A 25816-nucleotide genomic window follows, 5' to 3' on the forward strand; every position below is an offset into this window, starting at 1 on the left:
TTTATGTAATTTAATTAAAATGAGATCTATGAGTGCAAATTTTATAATTAAAATGTTCCCAAATCAAATCTTTCAAATTATTGATCCAAATTTTGACAACCCACAAATTCAATTTTAAATCTAAATATTAGGGTTTTGTTTGAATTTAACCTCTAAATTTTAAAATTTAATTGGAAATAAAACCTGTGAATCAAAATTTAAATTTTAAATTTTAAAACACCTAGATCTAAATAATTAATCCAAATTAAAGTAACCTACAAGCTCAATTTTAAATTTAAAAATAAGGATTTTTGTGAATTTAACCTCTAAATTTTAAAATTTAATTGGAAATTAAACTTGTGAATGAAAATTTGAATTTGAAATTTGAAAACACCTAGATCCAAATTAAAACAACCCACAAGCTCAATTTTAAATTTCAAAATTAGGGTTTTTATGAATTTAACCTCTAATTTTTTGAAATTTAATTGGAAATTCAACTTGTGATTGGAAATTTTGAATTTTAAATGCATACAGATTTTAGACCTAAGAACATAAATAAAAAATTAAAGTGTAAAGAGTCGGGTACACCAAAATGTAATGGGGTGAAAAATTAGGGTTTCCACTACAAGAAGGATGAAAAGTGCTAATATTTTGCTTGGGGACCTATTACATTCAAAAGAGGGTTAAATCCAATAGATCTAGTCACAAACCAACAAAGATAAGGACTGAAAGTACTGATTGGATTCAAGGGGGTGAATTAGTTTTCCTTCTTTTGTGAGTTGAATTGCTGGAATTTCGGTAAAGTGATAGAAATGAAGGTAATAACATAAAAAACAAGTTACAATCGTTAGATTGAGGAATGCACCTAGATATGAGAAATGTAAGTAGACTCGGATATGATCCCCAAAAGAGCTCTGAAAATGACAGCACCGTGGCAAAATTTGCCTTGGTCCTCCTAGATTTTCGTACAGCAAAGGGGATTGATTTGTCTCTGTAAATGATGTTGATTCTGAAGATCACAACTTCGTACCTATTTCCTGCACATAGAAATAAAGGGAAATAGGTTGGGAATATGGGTTTTCCTAAGTCAAACCCCAGTTAAGGAATTAACCTTGATTGAAATATTGCAAATACTAAAATAAACAATGGAAGGATATACCTTAGATCTACAATGACTGATAATTATGCTTTGATTATTGAATGTAATCACATATGTTGCATGAAATGACATGAACATGACAAAAGCCTAGTCACACACAAATTCTTGCATATGAATGATGTAATGTTGCTCCACAATTGATGAATGAAGAATGCAACCTTGAAAACCTATAGGAATGCTTTATGATTATAATTTTGCACTTGTATCCTTGTCTCTTCTATCTTTTATCTTCCATGTATATGCAAATGAGAGGGGAACACCTCCTTATATACTTGCCCATCAAAAAACATGATGCTAAATTTCTTACATAGGCTGACATGGGGATAGGTTTCCTACTCAAATTTGAAAATGCCAAAGGGGTTCAAAATGGGGCCCAAATAAGCAGGACCATAGAATGGCACCATGGTCCCAATGAGGACCAGGGCGCCTCGCCTAGTCCTACCTTATTTTAGGGTTGTATTAAGGGGCCATTTGATGTATGAAGTAAAATAAAGCGATATTTGCATGATGTAATCATAGTTAGGTCTCATTTAAGTATTGGGGGATGAATGCTAAGATGAGGGCCCAAAGTGTGGATTGAATTGTAAGGGAGTACTATTTAGGATGCTACATCGTGACTTTCTTTTAATGGCATACTTCCTCGGTTTATAGAATTTAGGTAGCATTCTCAACACTTTTTTAACTTCACATTCATCAATTTTTCCACCATTACTTGTAATTGCATTTACTATCTCATTCACTTGGTGTTGGTAACCTTCAATGTTCTCATCTTTAGACATCCTTAGTGTCTCAAAGATATACTTTATATTATGCATCTTGACTTATTCTCATCTCAATTTATGCTAATCAACTTATCCTAGATTTTCTTTACACTTGTGCATTTAGTTATCTTCAAAAAAATTTGATTCACTCAAATTACTAGCAAGGGCATTGATTGCATTGGCATTATTTTAATGATTCTTGCCCTCATCTAAAGTAGTAGGACCACCATTCAAAGTAGTACAACCAATTTTGATAATGTCCCATATTCCTTGAAAACAATAGAGAAATCAAACAATATTCCATCTATGAATTCCAGGAAGAGTAATTTGTATCATCAAACCTTGGTGGCTTGAAATACAAGGCCTACACCATTGTACATTTCTCAAGCGAGTAAACTTATCATAGAGGAACCTCACTTTGATGCCAATTTTTTAACACACCACAAGATTGGAGTGGGGGTGTCAATCAATCCAAACCTTATAATAACTTAAACACCAAATTACAATTATATTATCTATGCAAATATGAAACATGAAAAAATAAAGCACAACACACATAAGAATACCCGATTTTTGTGGAAAACTCAAGAAGGTATAAACCATAGTGATAATGACACTCACAATATGAATAACTAATTAAAATTCTTTAGGCTCAAGACTGAGGATCTCACAACTCCTAATAGGACTTGCAAAACTAAGGCGCACAACCTTACGGTAAGATACAAAGAATTTTCATTACTGAGATGCATAATCTCAGGGCAAGATAGAAAGGATTCACTTGTCGATCATGATGCCTTTGGCACTTGGAGGGTTCATTTTTGTGCGCAAATAGAATGAGGATACTATTGGTTCTAACAACTCAAGTATAAGTGAAACTCTTTAATTTTTTTCATGAAATTATTGAAGTAAGAGAAAAGAGACTTAATAATAAACATTGGAAGCCTTATCTCCACTCAGGTGTGTGTTAAAAACTGGTGAAAAAGATCACTAAAAATTATTAGGTTAAGTCCCTTGGATGTAGGCTACCCCTGAGACAATGTTGACTACTACAAAGTCTTACAAGATCACTCTGGTGGACATATGTGATGTAGATTCTCAAGATGATCAATTACATGATCACATGAATTTTATAATGGGAAAACCTACATCCCACCATATTATGGCCTAGTTTCTATTGCAGAGGCATCCTATCATATTTTTCTTCTTCTTGATAGATTAAGATATTGGGGGGCATTAGGATAATCTTCTCTTATGTTAAGGATGGATATTCCTACAGGGTGATTATTGCTTAGTTGATAGAAGTGGGTATTGATCTTCCCTTTTGAACATAGCCAACCATCACACCCTTAATAAATACATGTGTTATGATCATGTTTTATATGTATAGTCACATTAGGAACTATCACCTCATGGTTTTATATAACTAAAGTTAATGAGAAACTCAACCTCCATCAAAATCAATTATTGTAACTTCACGTATAATCTCATAGTAGCGTGCAAATTTATGGTGATACTCTTAAAAGTATTGAATTGTGATACTCGTTTATTCACTTTTGATAAGATTTTATTTTTATAAGGATAGGGATTTTTACATGTTGGGCAAAAAGAATCTTTTATATTAGACATTTAGCATCTTTGTATAAAATACCCCTTCTCCTTGCTTAGTGGCTAGATATAGCCACAAAGTGAATTTAATTGTGAAATTTCGAGTTTGTGAATCTAATATTTTATTAATTTTAAATTTCAAGTTTTCTTACGAGTGTCAAAATTTAAATTTTTATTTAATAATTGGTTGTAAGCCACGTAGAAAAAATATTTTAATTAAATATATTTGTTTGCATATGATTTGTTGATTAAATTGAATAATTTTTTTCTTAATTATTGAAATTCATATTTTTATTTATTTTTATTTGGCATTCTTGAAATTATGTTGGCTATGTGATTTTAATTGTTGCTTTAACTTTTTGTCCTTATGTTGTAATCATGTTATCTATATCATATACAAGTAGGATCATGGTAGGATTGTTATTAAGGGAGTAGAACATGGGGAATATTGTATGATGATGGAGGTTGTATATGAGACTAATTGTAGTATTGGTCATATCAATTTCCTCCAATACTACTGCGTGATCTCTCTCATTGTTCTCTTAGAGGATAATCCCTTCTAAAAAATAAGAGAATAAGATGATATGGAAATGTGTTTAGTATGCGAGAGATCTTACTGATGTCAAGATGAAAAAAATTCTTTAACTAGTACTAAAACTATGAAAGAAATATGTGTTTTTTTAATCCATGATTAAGACTCTCCTCACAATGATGATACAAAAGCACTAGTTTTAGTTTTTATTTTGATTTCGTTCATGGAGTAAGGAGATGACACAATTAGTTTTAGTTTTCAAATAATTGATTTTGTATTGATTTGTAGACATGGTATGTTGTACCTGTGGATAATTGAGTTTTTCTTGATTCATAGTTTTTCAAGTGTATACTTTTTAATAAGTAATTTAAATCTACTGCTATGTGGATAATTGAGTTAGTTCCAATTCTTAGTTGGTTGATTATTTTATTGTGGATAATTGGGTAAGTATGGATTCATAATTGGTTTGTATCTTTTCTTGTGAATAATGAAGTTTGTATTGATTCAAAATAGGAGTGGTGTACTTGTGGATAATAGAGTATGTATCAATTTGTAGACATTTTATACGTTTGACAATAAGTAGATTCATGGATGTGTTTAGTTTGGTGTTTCTTGAGTGAGCAAGGGAAACTGGTAGAGATTCTTCAATAAAGATTTTAGAAGGGTTGCTACATTCAATCCTTGAAATGTTATGCCCTACGTTCAAACTGATGTAATAAGAAGGGAATTTTTGTTTATTACATCTTTAGTTTAGCATAGTTTTGATATTAATAATGATATCAATAAAAAACATATATGTTTTAATTTACACATAAAAAATGTTATTTTTTAGTTAGTAATTAAATATATTAATAGGGAATTATTCCTATTAAAGAGTTTAGGGGGGCTGTATATGAAAAATGAATGAGATTATAAGCCATAAAAAATCAAAGTTAATATTCATCTTGATTGAAATCAAAATACATTATTCTATAATAGTTTTGTTTTCTCATATGGTTTAGATTTCCCAAAATATTTTTTTCCTTTCCCTATTTCAAAATCTCAAGAAAGGATGGTGCTTAAAACCTCTATTGGGGCTTGTTATTAGTATATGGAAAGTTTAAGACTTTCTTAATGCTAAGTCATATCCCTTTATAAATGTAGAAGTATCAAAGACACACTAAGTAGATACTCCGAATGCCTAAGATGGGAATTTTAATATCTATATTAGTATAATGTTTATGGTAGTCACCTATAACGATTTAAGATATCATTAGATGAATTTTTTTATGATTACTAATGACCTAGGACTATCTTGAAATATAATTCCTTAATAAATTAACAAGTAAAAATGTCTTTTTTCAAAAAGTGCTAGCATTAGGAGTAGGTAAATTGGCATTAGAAATAAGAGAGCACAGGTCACATTGTAGATACGTGTTTAAGGGGTAGGTCCATACTTCTAATCTAGTTAGGAGAATAGGTGTCCTAATTGTTCAAATTGGCCTTGACCATGGTTGGTTTAAACTTAATTGAAGTAATAGCTATAAGATTCCCTAATCTTTTTGCTTTTATGAAGAAGCTCATTACATGAAAGAGACAAAACTGATCAATGCCGAGTCAAGTGTAATCTAAATTTAGGCAAGAGATTACTTAGGACGTTGGCCTTTCTATGTGCAACTGAATATTTAACCAACTACTATTATGCTACCAACTCACATACCTACTTCATGAAAGATACTTTAGATAATGTCTTTAGAAGCAAAACAACTGCAAAACAAGACTTGTTGAAAAATAAAATACTATATTTATGGTTGTAAAAAATAATATACAACAAAAGAATAATAAGATAAAATATATATTTTAATCTTTAAAATAATTAACTTAACAATTTAACTGTGCACTTTCATACATTTCCTTTAGTATATATATTTTTTATTTTATAAAAATTAATTAATTGTATTAACTATACAATAAGAATTAAAATAATGTAAAATAACATCAGAATTATTGAATAATTACATAGATTTCAAAAATTAAAATTACAAACTCATTATCTAATTAAGAAAATGCAACAATTTTATTTGGGTTATATATACATTTAATATACACAAATTGCATACAAACATAATATTAACCAGTTAATATAATTGGGTTAGAGTAATTTTTTTCCAGTAGAATAAAATACCATTAATTTTTCTCATTTATATTACACTTAAGTCGCATTGCTGAGGTTTAAGATTCATGCTAGTCGAAGGACATTTAGTTTTATTACAAGTACACGTTGCATGCACCTAAATGAAACTGAGTTTAAATCTTCTACACTAAGATTTGAAGCTCCTTTATATATCTAATTAATACAAATCTATAAGAATTACTTTACGACCACCTGATTTATGAAAATAAAAACTAAAAACTGAAACATGACAATGTCTTCAAAGGAGTTAATTCATTTACAATCAAAATCTCTACTTTCTCGTAGTCTGTCATTACACAAATTTCTTTAACATGTGCTAATATATATGTATGTTTTTCTTAAGAAATGCTCAATAGATATAGTGTGTATGTTTTATAAGTGATCCAATCATCAACATAACATTATCATCCATCTTTTTTAGCAAGGGTAGCAGGGACTAAGATTGTCTATATATCAGAAGATACTATGTAATATACGATACTTATTTCTGTTATCTTCCCTTAATTTGGTTTTTATTACCAGAGCTTTCTTACGCAGAGGAACTATCGTTGGATGGTTCTCCAAGGCTTAAGCTCTCTCTGCGTGACGATGGTTTCTCTTGTCTATATATATTGGGCTGCCAGTTCCCCAGATGTGACGGTCTAGAATGTGAAACATGAGCTTCTATTTTCCCTTCCAGCATTTCAACAACTGTGGACATTGAAGGTCTTTCCATAGGAGATCCGTGGGTGCATAACAGTCCCACATTAATTGCCCTTAAAACTTCTTCCTCGGAGTAGCTTGAGTTTTTCAGATTCACATCAACCAAATCGAGCAACATTTTCTTCTCATACAAATTCCAAGTCTGTAAGGCAGTCACAAAAAAAAAATCATAAATTATCCGAAAGCAAGTCTCTGTTTTCTGAATTATGACAAACAATTGTTCTTAAAAAGAGAATGATATTAATTTTAATCTTTTGTGAGTTGTGAGTCTGAACTTATTCAACAAATTCAATTTTTTCAAAACATTTCGCAAACACGGGGCATTTTATTAGTGTGATTATTTTAACTCCACGAAAAAAATTCAACTAATATCAGACTATTTGTGTTGTTAAAGAGAAGGTTTTTGTTGTTACCCATTCCAGCAGATAAATCATCTCTGCCTGCATTGTCTTCTCTGTGTGAGTTCTGCCACTCACAACTTCAAGGACTACCACTCCAAAACTGTACACGTCTGCCTTCTCCGTGAGATGACCTTTCAAAGCATATTCCGGAGCCATGTATCCTCTGGAAAAAATTTAAAAGCAATTTAGAGGGTGTAAACTTCAAATTCCTTTGCACAACTTTGTTAATGGTACTAAATGTTTACACTTTATTTGGAATCTTACATTGTTCCTGCCACTCTGGTGTTAACGTGAGTTTTATCTTGGCCGTCAAATAACTTGGCCAATCCAAAGTCTGAAATTTTTGGATTCAAATGTCGATCTAGAAGGATGTTTGTTGTCTTGATATCTCGATGTATAATTTTCAGTCTGGATCCGTCATTCAAATATGCCAGGCCACGTGCAACTCCAAGGCAAATATTGTACCGTTGAGGCCAGTCAAGAGTGAGTCTGAATTCTTGAGGACCTATAAATTGAAGTACAAACTCTTTCAATTGATACTTTGGACCTTCCAGTTACATATTTTAAGAAAATTAATTATTTTGTGAATGGACACTTACATAATAAAGTCATTTATCAGCAAGGAAAGATTGAAAATGTAATCTATATTAAATTTAATCAGTGGAGGAGAATTTATTAGGATGTACCAAACAAACCACGAGCTAAACTGTTGTTCTCCATGTACTCATAGACCAAGAACAGCTGTTTTCCTTCTATGCAACAACCATACAATTCCACAAGATTGGGATGGTGCATTGCAGATATTGTACCCAGTTCATTAAGAAACTCCCGAACGCCTTGTCTTGAGTTGTGAAACATCTGCTTGACTGCAATCATTTTTCTATCCGGCAGTATTCCCTGATAAGAAAGGAAACATTAAAGAAATTGCATTTCAGTCTCAGGCCCATCTGAATTAACTGAAGTGTATTCAAAGTGTGTATTTAATATACCTTAAAAACTGTACCAAACCCGCCTTCTCCTATCTTATTCTTAGGGTTGAAGTCACTTGTGGCATTTTTAATCATCTCTAGACTGAATGTGTTTGAAATTGTGTCCGTATTTATGAAGTCTGTATACAGTATTTAGATAAACATGTGTCAGTGCACTCGACAACATCAAATTATGAAATGTGTCAGTACACTCAAGTATGAAATGTGGCACAAATGGACAGTGTATGTCAAGCAGGACACTTTTCTCATTACCTCTATCATCATTGGCTTTGGAGGATCGGCTCTTCGTTCTATTTCTTCTTATAATAAAGAAGAATGATAAACACACTGTGAAGCCTAAAGCAATTACAGCCCCAGAAACTATGCCGATGATCATAATTTTGTTGCTTTTATTTCTGCCATTGCTAATGCTAATGTTGTTGGTTTTGGAGTCTGTCAAAACAAAGAAACATCATTATTTTCATATCAGATATACAATTCATGTCATCTACAAAGTTGAGAGGTTGGGCATATCCAAAATATATTTTTATCAGAGGCATCAATAAAATAATTGACTGAACCAAGATTATGGGAACTGTTTAGGATACACAGAGAAGATTCTCCAGGCGTGATATCAGTTCATGTCATCGAACACTAAAGTGGATAGAGAACAATGTTATAAAGAAACTTTGCTATACCATTAAATAGAAAGACTCATTACACAAGGTCATTTGTAAAGGAATCTTACTTGCACTGATTCTGATAGCTGATACCAATGGTCCATATGTCCCTCTATGAGGTATGTCAAATGTTCCCTTTCCAGCCCCAAAAAAGTGGATCTCCAAATAGTTCTCGGTCACATTTACAGCGAAATTTCTGATTACTGCCTTATATGATGAACCTCCGGCAGCATCCTTGATGTTAAAATCTTTCAATCTTCTTCTTCCCTACGTAAATTCAAAAGTGAAATAATATACCTATAAAAAAATAGGATATGAAATGCTGTCAACAGTTTTATGTTATTGTCTAGTAAATAGTTACTAACAAGATTAGGGAAAAAACTAGATAACATATAAGAAAAGAGTATATCGATCTATATATACCTGAATATAAACATCAAAAACGCGTCTTCCGAGACTTGGAAAGATCATTCCGTTGGATATTACTATCTCAGCGAAGTGGAGTTGTACATTATATTGCCCATTTCGAAGACACAATGCATAGTATCTCAAGGAGCTAGAAGAACAACGTGCTGTTCCATACAATTCTGTGTTTATTCCTTTGGCAAATTCAGAGCTGTTGCCTGTCACTTTCCATATATGGCCTTCAGCATCCATAAAAAGTCCTGTATTACTGACTGCCCGTTTCCCATTTGAGCTTGAAAAGTATGAGGAGGGCCTAATGGATTGGTATCTCCCTCGTAAGTACCCCATGGATTACCTCCACAATTAATGTCCAGAGAGGTGTCTGCAAAGCAAAAGGACATACAGTTAGATCATTGTTCAAATAAAAGACAGTACTAAGAAACAAACTTTTCTACTACCGAATAGTTCTGTGCTTATGGGTTTTTGGTACTAGTGTTTAAGAAATACAGAAAAAAAAATCAATTGATAAAGTGGAGTCCAACAATCTCTAACATCTTGGGAGCAAAAATCAAAGCAGGTAAAAATTCATTTACCAGGATAATATTATTTTAGTGTTTCCAGCAAATCCACATTCATTAGTTAAGGAATCTCATATCTTAGAATAACTGGAAAAACAGAGAAAGTAATGTGCAATAATGGCTGACCGCGTATTGTCAATATTAGCTTTAAAAAGGCATATTATCAGTTTTACTCTCTCTATTTTTAACCATCGGTACTAGAGTTCATGGTCAGTTATATTATTTAATGTTCTTTTCTAGGTTCATTCTAAATATTATTGGAAAGTTTAAAAAAAAATTGAGAATGCCAATTTTATTGAAAAGTAATTTAGGTGGTCGCAATGAATTCAAGAAATCAAGATGAGGCTATTGGTAGTTTTTAAATGTAGTTTTGGCATTTTGAGTTTTCTTAATATTTTTTACAGAAGTTTTTTATTTTTATTTTAATGAATATGTACGTCAGTATTTATTAATTTAAAAATATAGTACACATCGTAAGAAAATGTTAAGAGGAACACAAGGTCACCCTTAAGAGTCACACAAGTAGAGCCCAGAAAGTCAGCGAACAAATATAACAGAAAAGCCACTTAAGTGGTGAGAGCAACATTAGTGGGAGGTAGAGGAGGGTCCTGGTCATCCGGTTTACCCTATATATCAATGGAGTTTGGGGTGACATCAAGAAGGAACTACCCCTCATCAACGTTTGTCTCTCCCTCTTCTTTATCTTTAGTCCTCTTTCGCAAAATAGCTAGATCCAACCAAGGGAGCCAATTTGAAGAGTTTGGCTAGCCACCACCACCATGAGCTAAAGGCCAACCACTGCCATCACCAGTAGATAGTCTTACACCACATGTTAGCAACCCAAAGGCAAAACCACTATGCAAGGGGAAGCGAAGTGCCATTGAGCCAAACCACCCCTGCCACCAAAGTGGTGGCGATGGGCTTGGGATCTCGATGAACAGGAACACTGAGAAGATAAACTCCAATAGTGCTATTGACCATAGGGATAAGAGCAGCCGTGGAAGGTAGAACTGTCTGGGGCCACCTTGGCCATAGTATAGGGGGCATTGCTCTTTGTTCACCTAGACTTGAATATGAAGCAACACACTGACACAAATAGTAGCTTTAGTAAACAACAAAACATAAGTATCAGTAATTTTGTGAGCAAAAATATCAACATTTCCATCTTTCCCTATAGAAGAGAGGATCTCCACCTTGAAAGGATGCCAAATTTGGGTATAATTAAAGGGAAAGTGAGGCCAATCCCCACAAAAAAAATAATGCAGAGCAAAAGGTCTTGGTCAGAAGGGGTGAAAGAAGTCATGGCTCCAACTCCACAAATGTTGAGCACACCAACAAAACCAAAGGTGGTGTTTGAAGGTCTTTGGTTGGCCAAGAAAGAGACAATGAGAGTGTAGTACTTGCATATGTCTGAGATGAGATCCCTGAAGCAGGCCTTGGACTAACTACATCGAGTGAAAAGGGCAATCTTAGTAATTGTCAACAAGACATACTTGAAATGATGTTGCCAAATAGAAAGAGGTGACTACAAATGCCACCACAAGTTGAGAGTCGGGATCATATGAATGTGTAGCAAGATCCAACAGTAACAAAGATGTGGCTTATAATTTCAAAAGGCAATGCTAGGATGCCACCATAAATCCTTCCACCAAGGCTTGACAGAGTGAATGCCAAGTTTGTGTACCAGATTTTGAGGCGGAACGTACATCACCTTGTTGAATGTCTGTCAATTTGGCCATATGTGACAAATTGAACTCTCAAATCTTTCGAAGTGTGAAAATTCATAGTAGCTCTAGAGAACAAATCCTAAGGCATGCAGATGTTCTTCTTATGGAACTACAAGGCATGAACCCAAGGCAAGTGTGCCAAGGGGGAAGACCTTGAGTGTGAATGAGAGGAGGCCACCAAAGGTTATACTAATTAAAAGATAGTCCATCTTAAAAGCTAGAGCTGGCCCACTAGAGCCAAGGCTTAATGGGTTCCAAGCATACTAGATGTTCTTGGTCACAAAATTGCTCTTGATATGAACAACCTCTCTCATAATAGGAAAGGTTGGAAAATTTTCTATTTTTGGAAAGCAACTATTTTCATAATGTTCAATATTCTAAGAGTTGAAGAATATTCGGTCAAATTCATATTTGGTCCACTCTATTATTTTTCTTGTCTTTTGCAGTTGCATAAAAAATAATTAAATGATTATTAAATATTTAAGTTGTTGTAAAATAAAAAATTAGAAAACAACTTATATTCAATTATTTTAAAAAGTAATTATTAAAAAAAAAAAAAAAAGTGACCTATTGTTGGGCTTGAAAATAAAGAAATAAAAAATGTCACTTTAGGCTGAAAATTTAAAAATAATTTATGTTTATTAATAAATATTCTAATGGATGGCCAACATCACAAGGTGTTTTTAAAAATGGTCAAAAGTGATAATACCAGGCATGATGTACAAAGTGGTGATTTAAAAGGATATTTTTTCAAAGAATATTCAAAGGTTAAAAATATGGATTAAAAGTAATATCAAAATAAAAGAGTTTGAAAAGTCACTTTTTCTTTTCAATAAATGTTGGTTTTCTTTTTGAGTTGTTCTCACATTTAATATGCAATTCGATCGCTTATTGGTATTGTTTGACTACAATGCAACTCTTCTACTTTATTTACATAAGTTGTCCCTCAATTTCTTACCATAATTATGGATCTTCTTCTTTATGTCTCATTAGTTTGTTCAATTGTTGTTAAATATGTGAATCCTTCATTGTATCATGATGAGATTCTTGATTACTTTTTAAAAGTCGCTTTATTTTATTACTAAGAGAGAAAGTGGAATAAAATATAAAGTATTTTAGTCACACCATAAGTGCCTATAAAAGAAAGAGTTGTTTAGAAGATCATTCCTTCTTAACATTTCATTTTATAAACCTTGGTTTATAGAGATTGAACTTGGTTCATTCTCTAGTCGAAAGATGAAAACTCTTTTACCCATCAATTTTGTGGATGAAAACCCACCTAACTGATCAAATGGATTCATATGGACTTCATTGTTGAGCTAAATATTTATACCATTTAATTTTGTAATGTTTTGGATTTCAGAATTATATTTGTATAGTGATCAAGTTTCTAGTTCACAAATTTATTGAAGTTTTATGTAATTTTTACTTTTTAAGAAAAGGTAAATTTATGTTGATCATTTTATATTAAATTCTTATGTTTCCTAGGTTAGTAATTGTCTAAATGAGGATATAATAATTAATGAAGTGTTGCATTGAATATCATCTATGAGATATGAGATTTTGGTGTGTCTTATAGCTAGTGGCAACTTGTATAGAGGTGGGGTTGAAATTTATGAAGGTATAATGAAGGATGTGGGTTAGTGGAAAGGTAGTCATCTAAGTATTTGGAAATTAATATTATGAGGAGTATTCATGATAGAGCTATAAAGTAGTTTATAAATATACATTAATAAAGGTTTGGGCATCTTTGTATGTATATGCCAGATTTGAAATACTATTTGAAATACTACCAGTAGTTATTGATCCTAAGGAAACTCACTTCTACTACTATGTATGAGGCAAACGGGATTACTCAAATTTTAAATGTATATGAGAGTCTTCAAGAATTTAAGATTGACAAAATTTACCTTTAAGCTATGTATATGCATGATAAATTTTTATGAACAATGTAATTTTTAAATATGAAGTGTTTGTAAAATATATAAGTGACTATATTTATGCACGACAAATATATTTTATAATTCCTTTAATCAATACCAATAGTTTTAGTTATTATAAACCATTCAAATAAAGTTTATTAATTAATTTTTTAATTTCCAAACCATTTGATGAAATTTTTGTGGGTTTGATTGATTTTGTGATTTAAAAAATATTTGAATTAAGGGTAAAAGTACAAACATGTGTCACACTTTTATAAAGGAAAAGGTTAACACAACAATAACTATTCAATTTCGACGCCATAAAACTGGCATTTGTAACTTGACTTTTAAGATGATGTAAACTGATGAAATGTGTAAAATTTGATTAAGTTTAAGTATATTATTTTTTTAAAAAAAATTGACAAGAATTTATATGTTTTGTTACATTTGAAGTCAAATTTTTAATTGCTGAAAAATGTTGAAAATCAGGGGGTTTAGTTCCCACCAAAAAACAAAATATGAATCAACTTTTTTTTCCTAATTTGGATATACCTAATAGATGACATACATATACAGTGCATAAAAAAAAATTAAAAAAATTGATGTGTATCTTCTTCGTTATAACATTTTAAAGTCGAATAAACTTGAATTTGACAATTTTTTTCTCCCACCAAATTTTGTCTATTAACTTTATGTTAATAAAAAAATACCATTATGGAGAAGAATCTCTCCTCTAGTGAACCATATTTTTTTTGAATTTTTTTGAGTGATTCAATATTTTCTTTTTTTTTCAAACCAACCTCTTGCTGAACATTAGAATACCTATTTTGTAGTATTTTTGAGATAATATATATTAAATCTAATCAAAACATCATAAAAATTATATGAGTAGATTCTTGCTTTCAATCTCTCTAAAAGGGTATTTTTTGTTTGTTCTTTTTAAATTGAGTTTGCATGTAGACAATTGTTGCAGAAGTCAGAAGTTACATAAATATGACAAATTTGGTGATGTGGCTTTCAGTTAGGATGCCACTTAGGACGTTCTAGCCAGATCGGTTTCAGTTAGAACCCTTCCGACTGGAACCCTTAAGGCCAATGCGACCAATCATTTGAACGACCACACCCCTTCAACCCCAGATAAATAATGAATATTTTTTTGTTTTAAAATATCAAAAATAAAGTTGTGTGAAATAATATGATTGATTTTTGAATTAAATCATTTTTTTTGCAAATAAAAATGACATTTTTGATATAAAGCGACAAAGATTTCCAAGTTTTGTGAAGATTTTTGTAGATATTATATTAAATTATTTTTCAAGTATGTTAAATTAAAATTGTTTTTTTCAATTAAATAATATCTAATATTTTATTATTGGCTTTACCTACCCATTTAATCTTACTCGACAATTTACACTTTCACGTCTTTATCCCAACCCTTCATTTTTCATGTTATATTAAATTATTTTTTCTCGATTAAATAAATATCCAAATTTTCTCTTTTCTTTACCTACCATTTAATCTTAGTCAATGTTAGGACTTATTATGGGGTCTTAAGGGGTTTTATGTTAGATTAAGACTAATTATGTCATAATAGGCAATCTTAAGGGGTTTTAAGGGGTTATTAGTCATAATAGGTTATCTTAAGGGGTGTTAAGGGGTTTTACGTCATATTAGTACCTATTATGTCATATTAGGTCTAATTTGTATGTCATATGGGATCCTATGGTGTCGTACATGGGGTCTTATGTTATACATGCTAGGATGCTAAATGGGGTCCAAAGATGTCCTAGGGTGTATTAAGGGTCGTTCATGTCTTAATAGATTGTAGGATGTACTAGAGGGTATGTTGTACCTACTAGGACTTTAAGAGGGGTGATATGGGGTTCTAAGGGGTCACACATGTGTGGCCCCTTAGGACCCCATATGACCCCTTAGGGCACTAAGGTCATATGGTGTCCTAAGGGGTATATTGTACCTACTAGGACTTTAAAAGGTGTGATATGGGATACCTAAGAGGCCACAAATGAATCCCATATCACTCCTTTTATTGTGTGGCCCCTTAGAATCCCATATCACCCCTTTTAAAGTCCTAGTATGTGTGGCCCCATTAGGATCCCATACACCCCTTTTAAAGACCTAGTAGGTACAACATGCCCCTTAGGACATGTGTGGCTCCTTAGGATCCCATATCACCCCTTTAAAAGTCCTAGTAGGTACAACATACCCCTTAGGACACCATATGACCCATCCTAAGGGGTCATATGGCATCCTAGGACCCCATATGACCCCTTAGGACACTATGGGGTCATATGGTGTCCTAAGGGGTATGTTGTAGCTACTAGGACTTTAAAAGGGGTGATGTAGGGTTCTAAGGGGTCACACATGTTCTAACACATATGTGGCTCATTAAGACCTTATATGACCCCTTAGTAAACTATATGACCCTATGGCATCATATGGTGTCCTGAGTGATATGTTGTACCTACTAAAACATTAAAAGGGGTGATATGGGGTCCTAAAGGGGTAACACGTCTATTCTAACATGTGTGGCCCCTTAGGAACCCATATCACCCCTTAGGATACTATATCACCCTATGGGGTCACATGGTCTCCTAAGCGGTATGTTGTGTCTACTAGGACTTTAAAAGGGGTGACAAATGTTCTAACACATGTGTATCCCCTTAGGACCACATATGACCTCTAGGAAACTATATGACCTTGTAAAGTCATATGGTGTCCTAAGTGGTATGTTGCACCTACAAGGACTTTAAAAGGGGTGATATGGGGTCGTAAGAGGTCACACATGTGTTCTAACTCATGTGTGGCCCCTTAGGACCCCATATGACCCCTTAGGACACTATATGATCCTATGGGGTCATATGGTATACTAAGGGGTATGTTGTATCTATTAGGAGTTTAAAAGGGGTGATATGATATCGTAAGGGGTCATATGTGTTCTAACACATTTTTGGCCCCTCAAGACCCCATATGACCCCTTATGACACTATATGATCCTATGGGATCATATGGGGTTTGTACCTACCACGATATTAAAAGGGGTGATATGAGGTCCTAAGGGGTCACATATGTGTTCTAACACATATGTGGCCTCGTAGGACCTCATATGACCCCTTAGGACAATATATGATCCTATGGGGTCATATGGTATCCTAAGGTGTATATGTTGGCAATATGCAAGAATTGATTATGTGTTGTCATTGATGTCAACACTGCTCTGGTTGGTTGTCAACCCTACTCCGATTTGTTGTTGACCTACTCTAGTTGGCCATGGTTTTTGGCAGAGGTTATCAGAGATTTTGCTCTGGTATGTTCATATTACTCGATTCGGTTTTGGAAGGATATTCAGGATGATTATATGTATGTTGTATTCCGTTGGTTCATAATTTAATGCTCTGGAAGCTATTGATTATGTTCTAGACTGTTGATTGATGTTCTTGGTCTATGTTGGTGATATTTGATGAAATAGTTAAGTTGTTTTGATGCGGCTTCTAGAAATGATTCTTAACATGCTAAAGGTGTTATTGATTGTGTCCTAATTGTTTGGTGGCTTCCCATTTCCTAGCGTGAATATTTGGTGGTCCTATTTGGGTCTGGTGGGATATTCTGTGTTATTGACACTGAGGGTTTTTCGTTGTTGGTGTAACATGTTGTGGTTGATCTTGGCGAGATTTTTGGTGGATGTAATTGTTTGGAAATTTGAATTAGGTCCATGCTATGTAGTGTAAATCATAATATTGCTACAACAATGATCTCTATCTACCAACTCTTGAACATGATCACCAACAATATCCTAAAACTCCATTAGAAGCTACACCTATGCAATTCATCAAGGATCTTCATCAAAATCTCTGCTGATGAAACCCTCGTCAGAACCTGAAACTAAGCTTCTAAGCGAGCAGGATAGCATCTGACCAAAACCAACTGACCGAATATGAGCATGAGTATCATGAACAAGACAATTGGATAACCAAATTATATCGGAGCCTACTAGATCATTCTAGATCCAAAACAACTAGAAACAACTCAACCTACCGAGATGAAAAGGGTGTCGGTAAATCATCCAGACAACTAATGTTGGCATCAAGGACAAAACATCAATGCAACAAATAATCAATTCCACCAAATGGCCAACAAATATGCATCCTTGAATCTTTGAAGATGCTTGATTGTGAATGCTTCATGGATGTCAAATTAATTGATAAGATGTCTTTATATAGGGTTCCCTAGGTAAATTACCAATTAGGGTGACCTCCAATGGTCATATATAGCTCTAGAGATTGAAATCAATTGGAAATGTAGAGAACCTGACCCATTTTAAATTGGGGCCTATTTAAGGGGGACCAGGGTGTTTTTCCCTCATCTAAACTAGGGTTCTCCATATCTTGGTCTCTAAAAAACATGACCAATACAAAGATAAATAAGAGAGGGACCTTCAAGATGGGACTCACCAAATATTGATCATGACAACAAAGTTGGAGAATAGGATTAAATTGGACCTAGGGAGGGGATAGAGATAGGACACACTAAAGTAGGAGAACAAGCATGGGGTCTAAATTGGATTAGTTACAATTTACAACACTACATTTAGCCCCCACTTTAATGGGAGTATGAGCCTACACAAATACTTATGGTAAAGTAGAAAGATGAGAGAGAGGAGAAATTACGAGTGGAACCACAAGGAGATAAGACATCACTAATTTTCTGGAACCAAGCCCCCAATGTTAGGATCTAAACTAACACAGTCTTATGTGAGGACACACAACAAGACAAATACCAAAAGGCAGACAAAGATGAAAGATAAATAAAGAAAAAAGACACAAATACAAAAGACACACAACATAAAAGGCTCCAAGTCAGCTAGTTGAAGAGACCTCGATAATCAAAATGTTTCAGCCACTAATATCATTCTCAAAATTCTATCAAAATAATATAAGAAATCGCATAAAAAGAGCAACAAGATGCATCAAATGATGAACCATGATCCAGAAATAGAAAACTTATGAGCTCACAGGGACGAGAAAAAAGAGAGAACATGGATGCCATGGACTAGTAAGTTGTGTCATGCTAGGTGATTAATGTTGGGAAGGAGAGTCAGAATAGTCTAGCCATATTTTTCTAGTTCCACTCATCCTACTGCATATGCCATTGTATGGTTTTAGGAATTAAGCATCTCGTATAAAACTTTTTTTGTCTGGTTTTGAGCATGCAATAACTTGTATAAGACATGAAATAAAATATTCAAATGTGTCTAGTTTTGGGAACATCTTGTGGGTGAACTCACAATATTGGTTCCCACTTTTTGACCAACTTTGACACTTAGATGAATATTTTGAAAAAAACCTTCACTTTCTAACACTTATAACTTTTAAACCGTTAAGAATTTGAAGATGATATAAACTAGTGATTTTTATCATCTTGTTTGTAGATTCTAAATATATTTTTTGCAAATTTGTTTGAATAAAATTTTATTGATTTTTCCATCTCCCTCAAAAAGTAGTTGTTTATAGAAAACAACATTTTTTAAGAGTGATGTGTATCCCGGAATGCATAATTTTTTTTATATAAATGATAAAAACTTAATTCTTTTGAATTTTGGTTTGTAACATCAATACCCAGGGCATGCACTTGGTTTGATAGTGATATGTTGAATATTTTTTATTTTATTAAGTTTTGAAGTTCGACTAATTATAATTTGGATATAGGTGTACATTTGAACACATAACTTGTTCTATATATATCAAAATTCAATATTCTTTTTTTTGTTAGAAAGAAAACACCAATACCTAGTGCATAGATATTTTTCAGAATTTTTTTGAATTAGTTTACTATTTTTCCCAATGCATTGAAAAAGAAGTTCATGTTTGGTGAAAAACCTACATTCATAAGAAATAAAATAAAAATATATAAATGAAATTAAATATATAAAAAGTTATACTATTTGGAAAGCTTAAAATAAGGAATAAATACTTTTTAAAAAAAACTTTTAAATGAATTAATTTGACCCCCCAAAAGCTAATGTAAAATTGGTTTTTTATCAGCATTTGATAGGTGCAAAGGAGACTCCATTGCAAGTATGATTTAGAAGTAGAGAGGTTCTATCCAAGAAATTTTGATCTAAGAGCCTTTGATTTAACTGTCTTCAATTAATTACTTCAAATGGGACCTCTTAAATCTTAAATCATTATACTTTTAAAAAAATGTATGATTTCAACAAAAATCAGGATGTACCAAAAAGTGGGAACCAGCTTTGTGAGTTCACCCTTGTACAAGACTTCATTTTATCTAGTTTCGAGAATATGTACCCTATATGAGACAAATATATGTCTGATTTCAGGAACTTCTCGTATATATAAAAAAATGTTTAGTTTCAAGTATGTGCACCTCATATAAGACATAAATATTTTGTCTAGTTTTAGTCTTGAAGCATCTTGTATAAGAATTTGTTTTGTCTAGTTTCAAATCTGAATACCCCATATACGACATGGAAAAAATAGTACAAAGAGGGCGATTTGTAATGCCACCCTTTAAGATGGACCAACATAGTCCTATGTTGATGTCTTAAGGAAGATAGAAACAACAACACACATCTTCAATACTAAGGCGATATCCTTTTAGGCAACAATGTTTGTAAATCCAAGCTAAAGAGGCACTACTCTAACAAAAAGGACAAGATAGTTAAAAAAAGCTTTCGTGCAACCAGTGTAAAGGGAATCCTTTGAGGAGATGATATCTTTGCTCAAATAAATCTAACTCCAAGAGGATATTTTTGAACAAAAATAATATCATCAATGAAAAGAAAGGGAGGAGAACAAGAATGCATACCTTTTCCCTATTACTAAGTAAAAGGGATTCTTGATGAAGGATGATGTACTTTTAACCCAAAGTGAGTGAGTTATTTATAATAGATACACATTACTAAGTCTATAAGGGGTTGTAGTCAAGGATACACACCTCTTAAATAAGAGAAAATCCTTGAGAAAACAAACAAGCTCACACAAGGAATGACATTGTATCATAAGCAAACACCAGTGACAAAGGAAAAGTGAATCCATAGAAGGGAATAAGAGAAATAAATACCCTCCAAGCATATAGACAATGAGAATGATTACAAAAACTCAAAAGAGAGATTATACATAAGATGTAGCACTTCTAGTAAAGGAAAAGGTGATAACGAGGAACACAATGTACTCCCATGAAGTAAAATTCAATTCAAGAAAAGACATCAAGATATGAAAAATTCAACTCAAAAGAAGAGGTAATCTTCAAAAAGGAGGGAGATATGAATATAATATCCTTGCCCCCCAAGAAAGGACATGAGGAAGAACTATGGCGTTGCCCAAGATGATTGCTATTGCAAAAGAATCACCACTCATGACAAATGGTCCCCAGTGAAGTTTACAGCTATTACCATAGGGTGGGGAGAAACATTATAGGGTAGATAGAGTGCTAAGTCACTACCTCTTCACCAAGAAAAAAGTGCAAGATCGATTGTAAGAGCTATGTGAGCTCCATCATATATTGGTCTTGAATAAATATTTTAAAGGCTTTACAATTCCCAAGAGAATGAGATTAAAAATTATGAAAAGGATAATTATCATCACCTTCATTATTCTTATAGGTATATTTTAGGGGAGGAAATACAACATTTTTATCATACTTCAATCTCCAAAATATTCTAATAGCTAACTTTTCTTGACTTTCAATAGGGGTTGGTTTCATCTCTTGAGATGTAGGACAAGGCGTGGCCATAGAAGGAGATGGATTATTTTCTATTATTTGGATAGCTCCATTATCTATGATTCCTTGCATTTCCTTTTGAAAATTATTACAATCATTGGCATGATGATCAGGGGTTTGATGATATGCACAAAAATTATTATTTGAGGAAGAAGTACCTTTAGATGGACAATAGAGTTTATGACTTGAAAAATAATCCTTAAGATTTTACATCCTAAGGAGATCATCTATATGTGAATGATGATGATGTCCTAGACCTTTTGTACTAGCTTGTGAAGGAGGCTTTATAGGGACTTTGATTCCTTGTCTAGATTATAGCCTTGTTTCGAGATAATGTGATAACCACTCCTATAAGAACTATTTAATTTTGAAGAAAGATTATTATTAGGAATTTATTTTAAAAATGTAGTGTAAGGGAACATGGAAGGATCAAAGGGAGAATTAGATGAAGAAGGAATATCCTTTGTAGGGAGATTCTACTTTCTATCACCATTATTCATATCCTCTTTGATAGGTTTGGATGGAAGGTCCTTATCATATCAGGCTTCATCTTGCTTAATGTTTTTTGAGGAGATAGATTATGAATAAAATTCATAACATAATCTTCTCTACAAATATGTTGATGATTAAGATAAGCTTTATGAGAATAAGAAAGATTTCAAGAGATTGATAAACCCTTATTTTGATCTTGTCCCCCTTGCACTAGAATATGCCTATGAGAAGAAGATGGTGCCATGTTGATCTTCAAAGATTTCTATATATTAGAGATATCATTGATAGAAGCATTGAATCTTTCTTTATTCACACGAGATACCCTATGAGAAGTACAAGTGTTAGCTTTCTCAATGTCATGTCTAGGATTATCATTGTCTATAATAGCTTTTATGTGATCTAAACATGTGATGCATGTTCTTAAAAATGTCATCATGAAACAACATATCTTTGCAAGTAGGAAATATCTTTGAAATAGTAAAAATGCAATATGAAAAAATACGATGAATGAAAAGAAGTAATGCAAAGGTAAAAAAGCCATTATCCAACACATCATTGTGATAAATGTAACTAAAAAGAAATGTAATATCATATGTGAAATCGAAAAAAAAATCATATTTAGAGAACTCCATTCTGAGTGCCTAAAATCATATCTAGAAATATATGTGAAAAATTACGCAACCCACAAGTCAAATTTAACAAAATAAATTATGTTTTTTATAAAATTAACTGCTATTTTTTCTTTAATTGAAAATATGATCTATGAGTGCAAATTTACCAGATAAAATGCATAAAAATTAAATGTGAGAACACAAATCAGAAATTAGCATGAAAGACGTTGGGTTCACCAATATGTAATTTTGTGAAAAATTAGAAATTAGGGTTTCACTAAGTAAATCCACTAAATAACCCAATTAACACAACATACACTAAAAGAGGATGGAACCTAATTGATCTAGACTCAATTCTAATGGGGAAAGGGCTAAGATTCTGAGATGATTCAATTGGTTATTATTAATTATCCTCTTTCTTAGTTGAATTTGGAATGTAGTTATGAAATTAGGGCAAAATAAAAGATATTTTAGGTAACTTGATGAATACGAAATACTAAAAAATGTCCCACAAAGCCACAGAATGAGATCTTATTAAAATAATAGATTCAAAACCTATTCCTAGAAGTTTGACCTACTTTTTCGAGAGCAATTAGCATAGATCTGCCCTAGTCCCTCAAATTTTCCATTGTAAAAAGATAAATCAATTCATCACTATCGACACTACCAGAATCCTCAACTACAACTCCTGCACCTATTTCTTGCACATAGAAAGAGAGGGAAATATGTTGTGGATAGGGGTTTGCCTAAGTCAAACCTTAGTCTAGGAATTAACCTTGAATGAAATGATGTAAATACTGAAATAAATATTAAGGAGATATACCCCAGATCTACAATTGTTGATGATGATGCAATGCTATTTGAATGTAGTCACAAATGTTGAATGTAATTGCATGATAAACACATGTTAGTGAAACACCCTAATCACACAAACATACCTACATGAAGATTGAAGCAACTTTGCTTCAAAATGCTTGAATGATGAATATACAGCTTTGAATCTTTGAAGAAGATTTATGGTGAATGCTTCATGGATGCACAAATACTTTAGGTAGCTCATGGATGTCAAAATAAATTCATTGGACATCTTTATATAGGTTTCCCTTGGTAAATTATCAATTAGGCTGACCTCCAATGGTCATGTGTCTCCCCAAGGACCAAAATCCATTGGAGAGGTAGATAACCCACACCATTTCAAATTGCGATATGTTTAAAGGGGACTGGGGCATTTTGGGGCACCCAAGTCTAGACCAAGGCACTCTACACCCTGGTCCTCCATTAAACAAGATCAATACAAAGAGAAATAAGAGATGGACCTTGACGGTGGGACCCACCAAATGTTGTTCATGACATCAAAGTTGGAGAATAGGATCAAATCTGACCTAGAGAGGGGATGGAGATAGGTCACCAAAGTAGGAGCACAAACATGAGGTGCAATTTGGACCACTCACAATTTGCGATGTCGCATCACTTGATGCTTACGTTTTCAATTTTCCCTTTGTCCATTGGAAGGGTATCCTTATACAAACTTACCATATACTCCAAAGAATCATTTTCATAAATTGCATTGATAAAAGTATACAACTCCAAAGGTACATTATTTGGAGTATATTTTTTTTGCAAGAGGAACAATGTCCTCTTCCTCTTCTTCTTCTTACTTTACCTTGCTCCTTTTTGACCAAGTCCGAATAACAAATTATTCTTTATTAGAGATACTAGTCTCAACCTATTCTACTTCTAGCTTTGAATAATCTGCTTTCCTTGTAGCCTTTTGTTTCCTCCCACTTGTCTTTTGTACACTAGTCTCAAATCGAGTACTGGGTCTAGAGGAACCCAATATCATAGGAGGGGAAGTAGATATAGACATTTTCCTTCTCTATCCCTATACTAATGACCCCTTAAGAGGAGTCACACCAAAACTCTTCGAAACTATCTTCAAAAAAATGATTTGGAATAACCTCTTTATTCTCTTATTATGTCCCTATTCAATCTTTTCTTTCCTCATTTTTGCTTCAATCTCTTCCACTATACCAAAGTAGGGCTTATTAGGATCCTTTTCCAACCTAATGATAGTAGATATTTTGGTTTCCACTTCTTCTACTAAAACTTAATATGGTAACATAGGTATCCATGTTGTATGCACCTCTAGTACCTCAATAAAATCTTTATCTCTGCTTATTAAAGAGGTAAATTTGTCTTTGTATTTGTAGACCACATCTGGAGGAAATCTCTCTCTTTGTCTCCTGCATAGTGTACTTAAAATTATTGAACCATCTAGAAAATGTAGTATTATATGCTTTGTTATCTATTCCAAAACCTTTCATGTATTGGTTGATTTGTATTGCAAGAAGGGAAGGATTGTCCCAAGTAGAATGATTTCTTTCTAGAAGTTTATTCAGAAAAATGAATTCTAGACAAATTAATAGAGACCCATATTTGAATGCATAACTAATTTTCTTTGTCTTCTCCAAATTCTCCATTAATTCTTTTCTTAGAAGCTTATGGATGTAAAACCTTTAACCATAAACCACCATCTAATGTGCTACATAAATTGTTGTCACAATGGCTGAACCCTCCCAGTTCTGAAAATAAACTTTTTAGGTGAAACACTTGTCACATACTTGACTCCCAGGTCCTTTATATCTTCAATAGTCATTTCTTTTCCATCAAACCTTAACCCAGTTAAGGCAAAAACAATGTTGTTCTTTACCAACTTTTTGATTGGAACCATCCTATTCATGCACAAACCAGCTATAGCCCTAGTGGCTTCTCTTGTAATTTTATGGGGTTTATCTAGATACATAACATCACCATGAATTTGACTTAAAATAATTCTTACCCATGATGTCTCAAAGGTAAAGTCGGGAAATTATTTCTAAATATATAACCCTAACATTAGAATGTTCTTACTCTTATCTGAAAATCAAATTATTTTCAGTAATCGTGTCCCAATTGTCATAGAACTTATAATGACTCACCTCTTCCATGTTGACATGGATATATATGCCCTTATGTCTTCGGTGTAAACATAATATCTCAACAATTGTGAGAATGCACCTTCTTTGTCTGTTATCATAGCCATATACATATAGGACCTGAGAAAAGGTCGTCGCTTTTGCTCAAGGTTGACAATAATCAAAGTAGTCATCTTATACTATTTGTCAAATTATACTAGATCTAGGATTTTCTCAGATATACTTCAATTGCACTAATCACAAAGGAAATACTCTTAGCAAGATAGAGCACATAGAATAGCAAGTTTGCAAGTGGACAAAATGAACCCAACATCCTATTCATCCATTGTATCAACCAACTAGGGTTATGTTGCCATAAATTCACTTTTTCATTATGACTCAAAAGTTG

The 25816-nt window shown here is 32.9% G+C and overlaps 1 protein-coding gene across 6 annotated transcripts in view; it reads right to left on the reverse strand.

Annotated features, from left to right (window-relative positions):
• Positions 1 to 6444: 6444 nt before the first annotated feature.
• Positions 6445 to 25816, reverse strand: part of LOC131065977 (probable LRR receptor-like serine/threonine-protein kinase At1g53430) — a 154448-nt gene continuing 135076 nt past the window's right edge. For 5 of the 6 annotated variants that reach the window (XM_058000622.2, XM_058000621.2, XM_058000623.2 and 2 more), the window contains one exon: positions 9453 to 9747. In XM_058000622.2, the coding sequence (XP_057856605.2) occupies positions 9587 to 9747 (161 nt within the window). In that variant the 3' untranslated portion in view covers positions 9453 to 9586. Of the gene's footprint in view, positions 7054 to 7324; positions 7476 to 7576; positions 7818 to 7998; positions 8210 to 8301; positions 8421 to 8553; positions 8734 to 9028; positions 9228 to 9383; positions 9748 to 25816 lie in introns of those variants that run through there. The other variant, XM_059216489.1, reaches the window with a different exon arrangement.

This window comes from Cryptomeria japonica, chromosome 2, assembly GCF_030272615.1.
Source record: "Cryptomeria japonica chromosome 2, Sugi_1.0, whole genome shotgun sequence".
In the NCBI taxonomy this organism is placed as follows: Eukaryota; Viridiplantae; Streptophyta; class Pinopsida; order Cupressales; family Cupressaceae; genus Cryptomeria; species Cryptomeria japonica.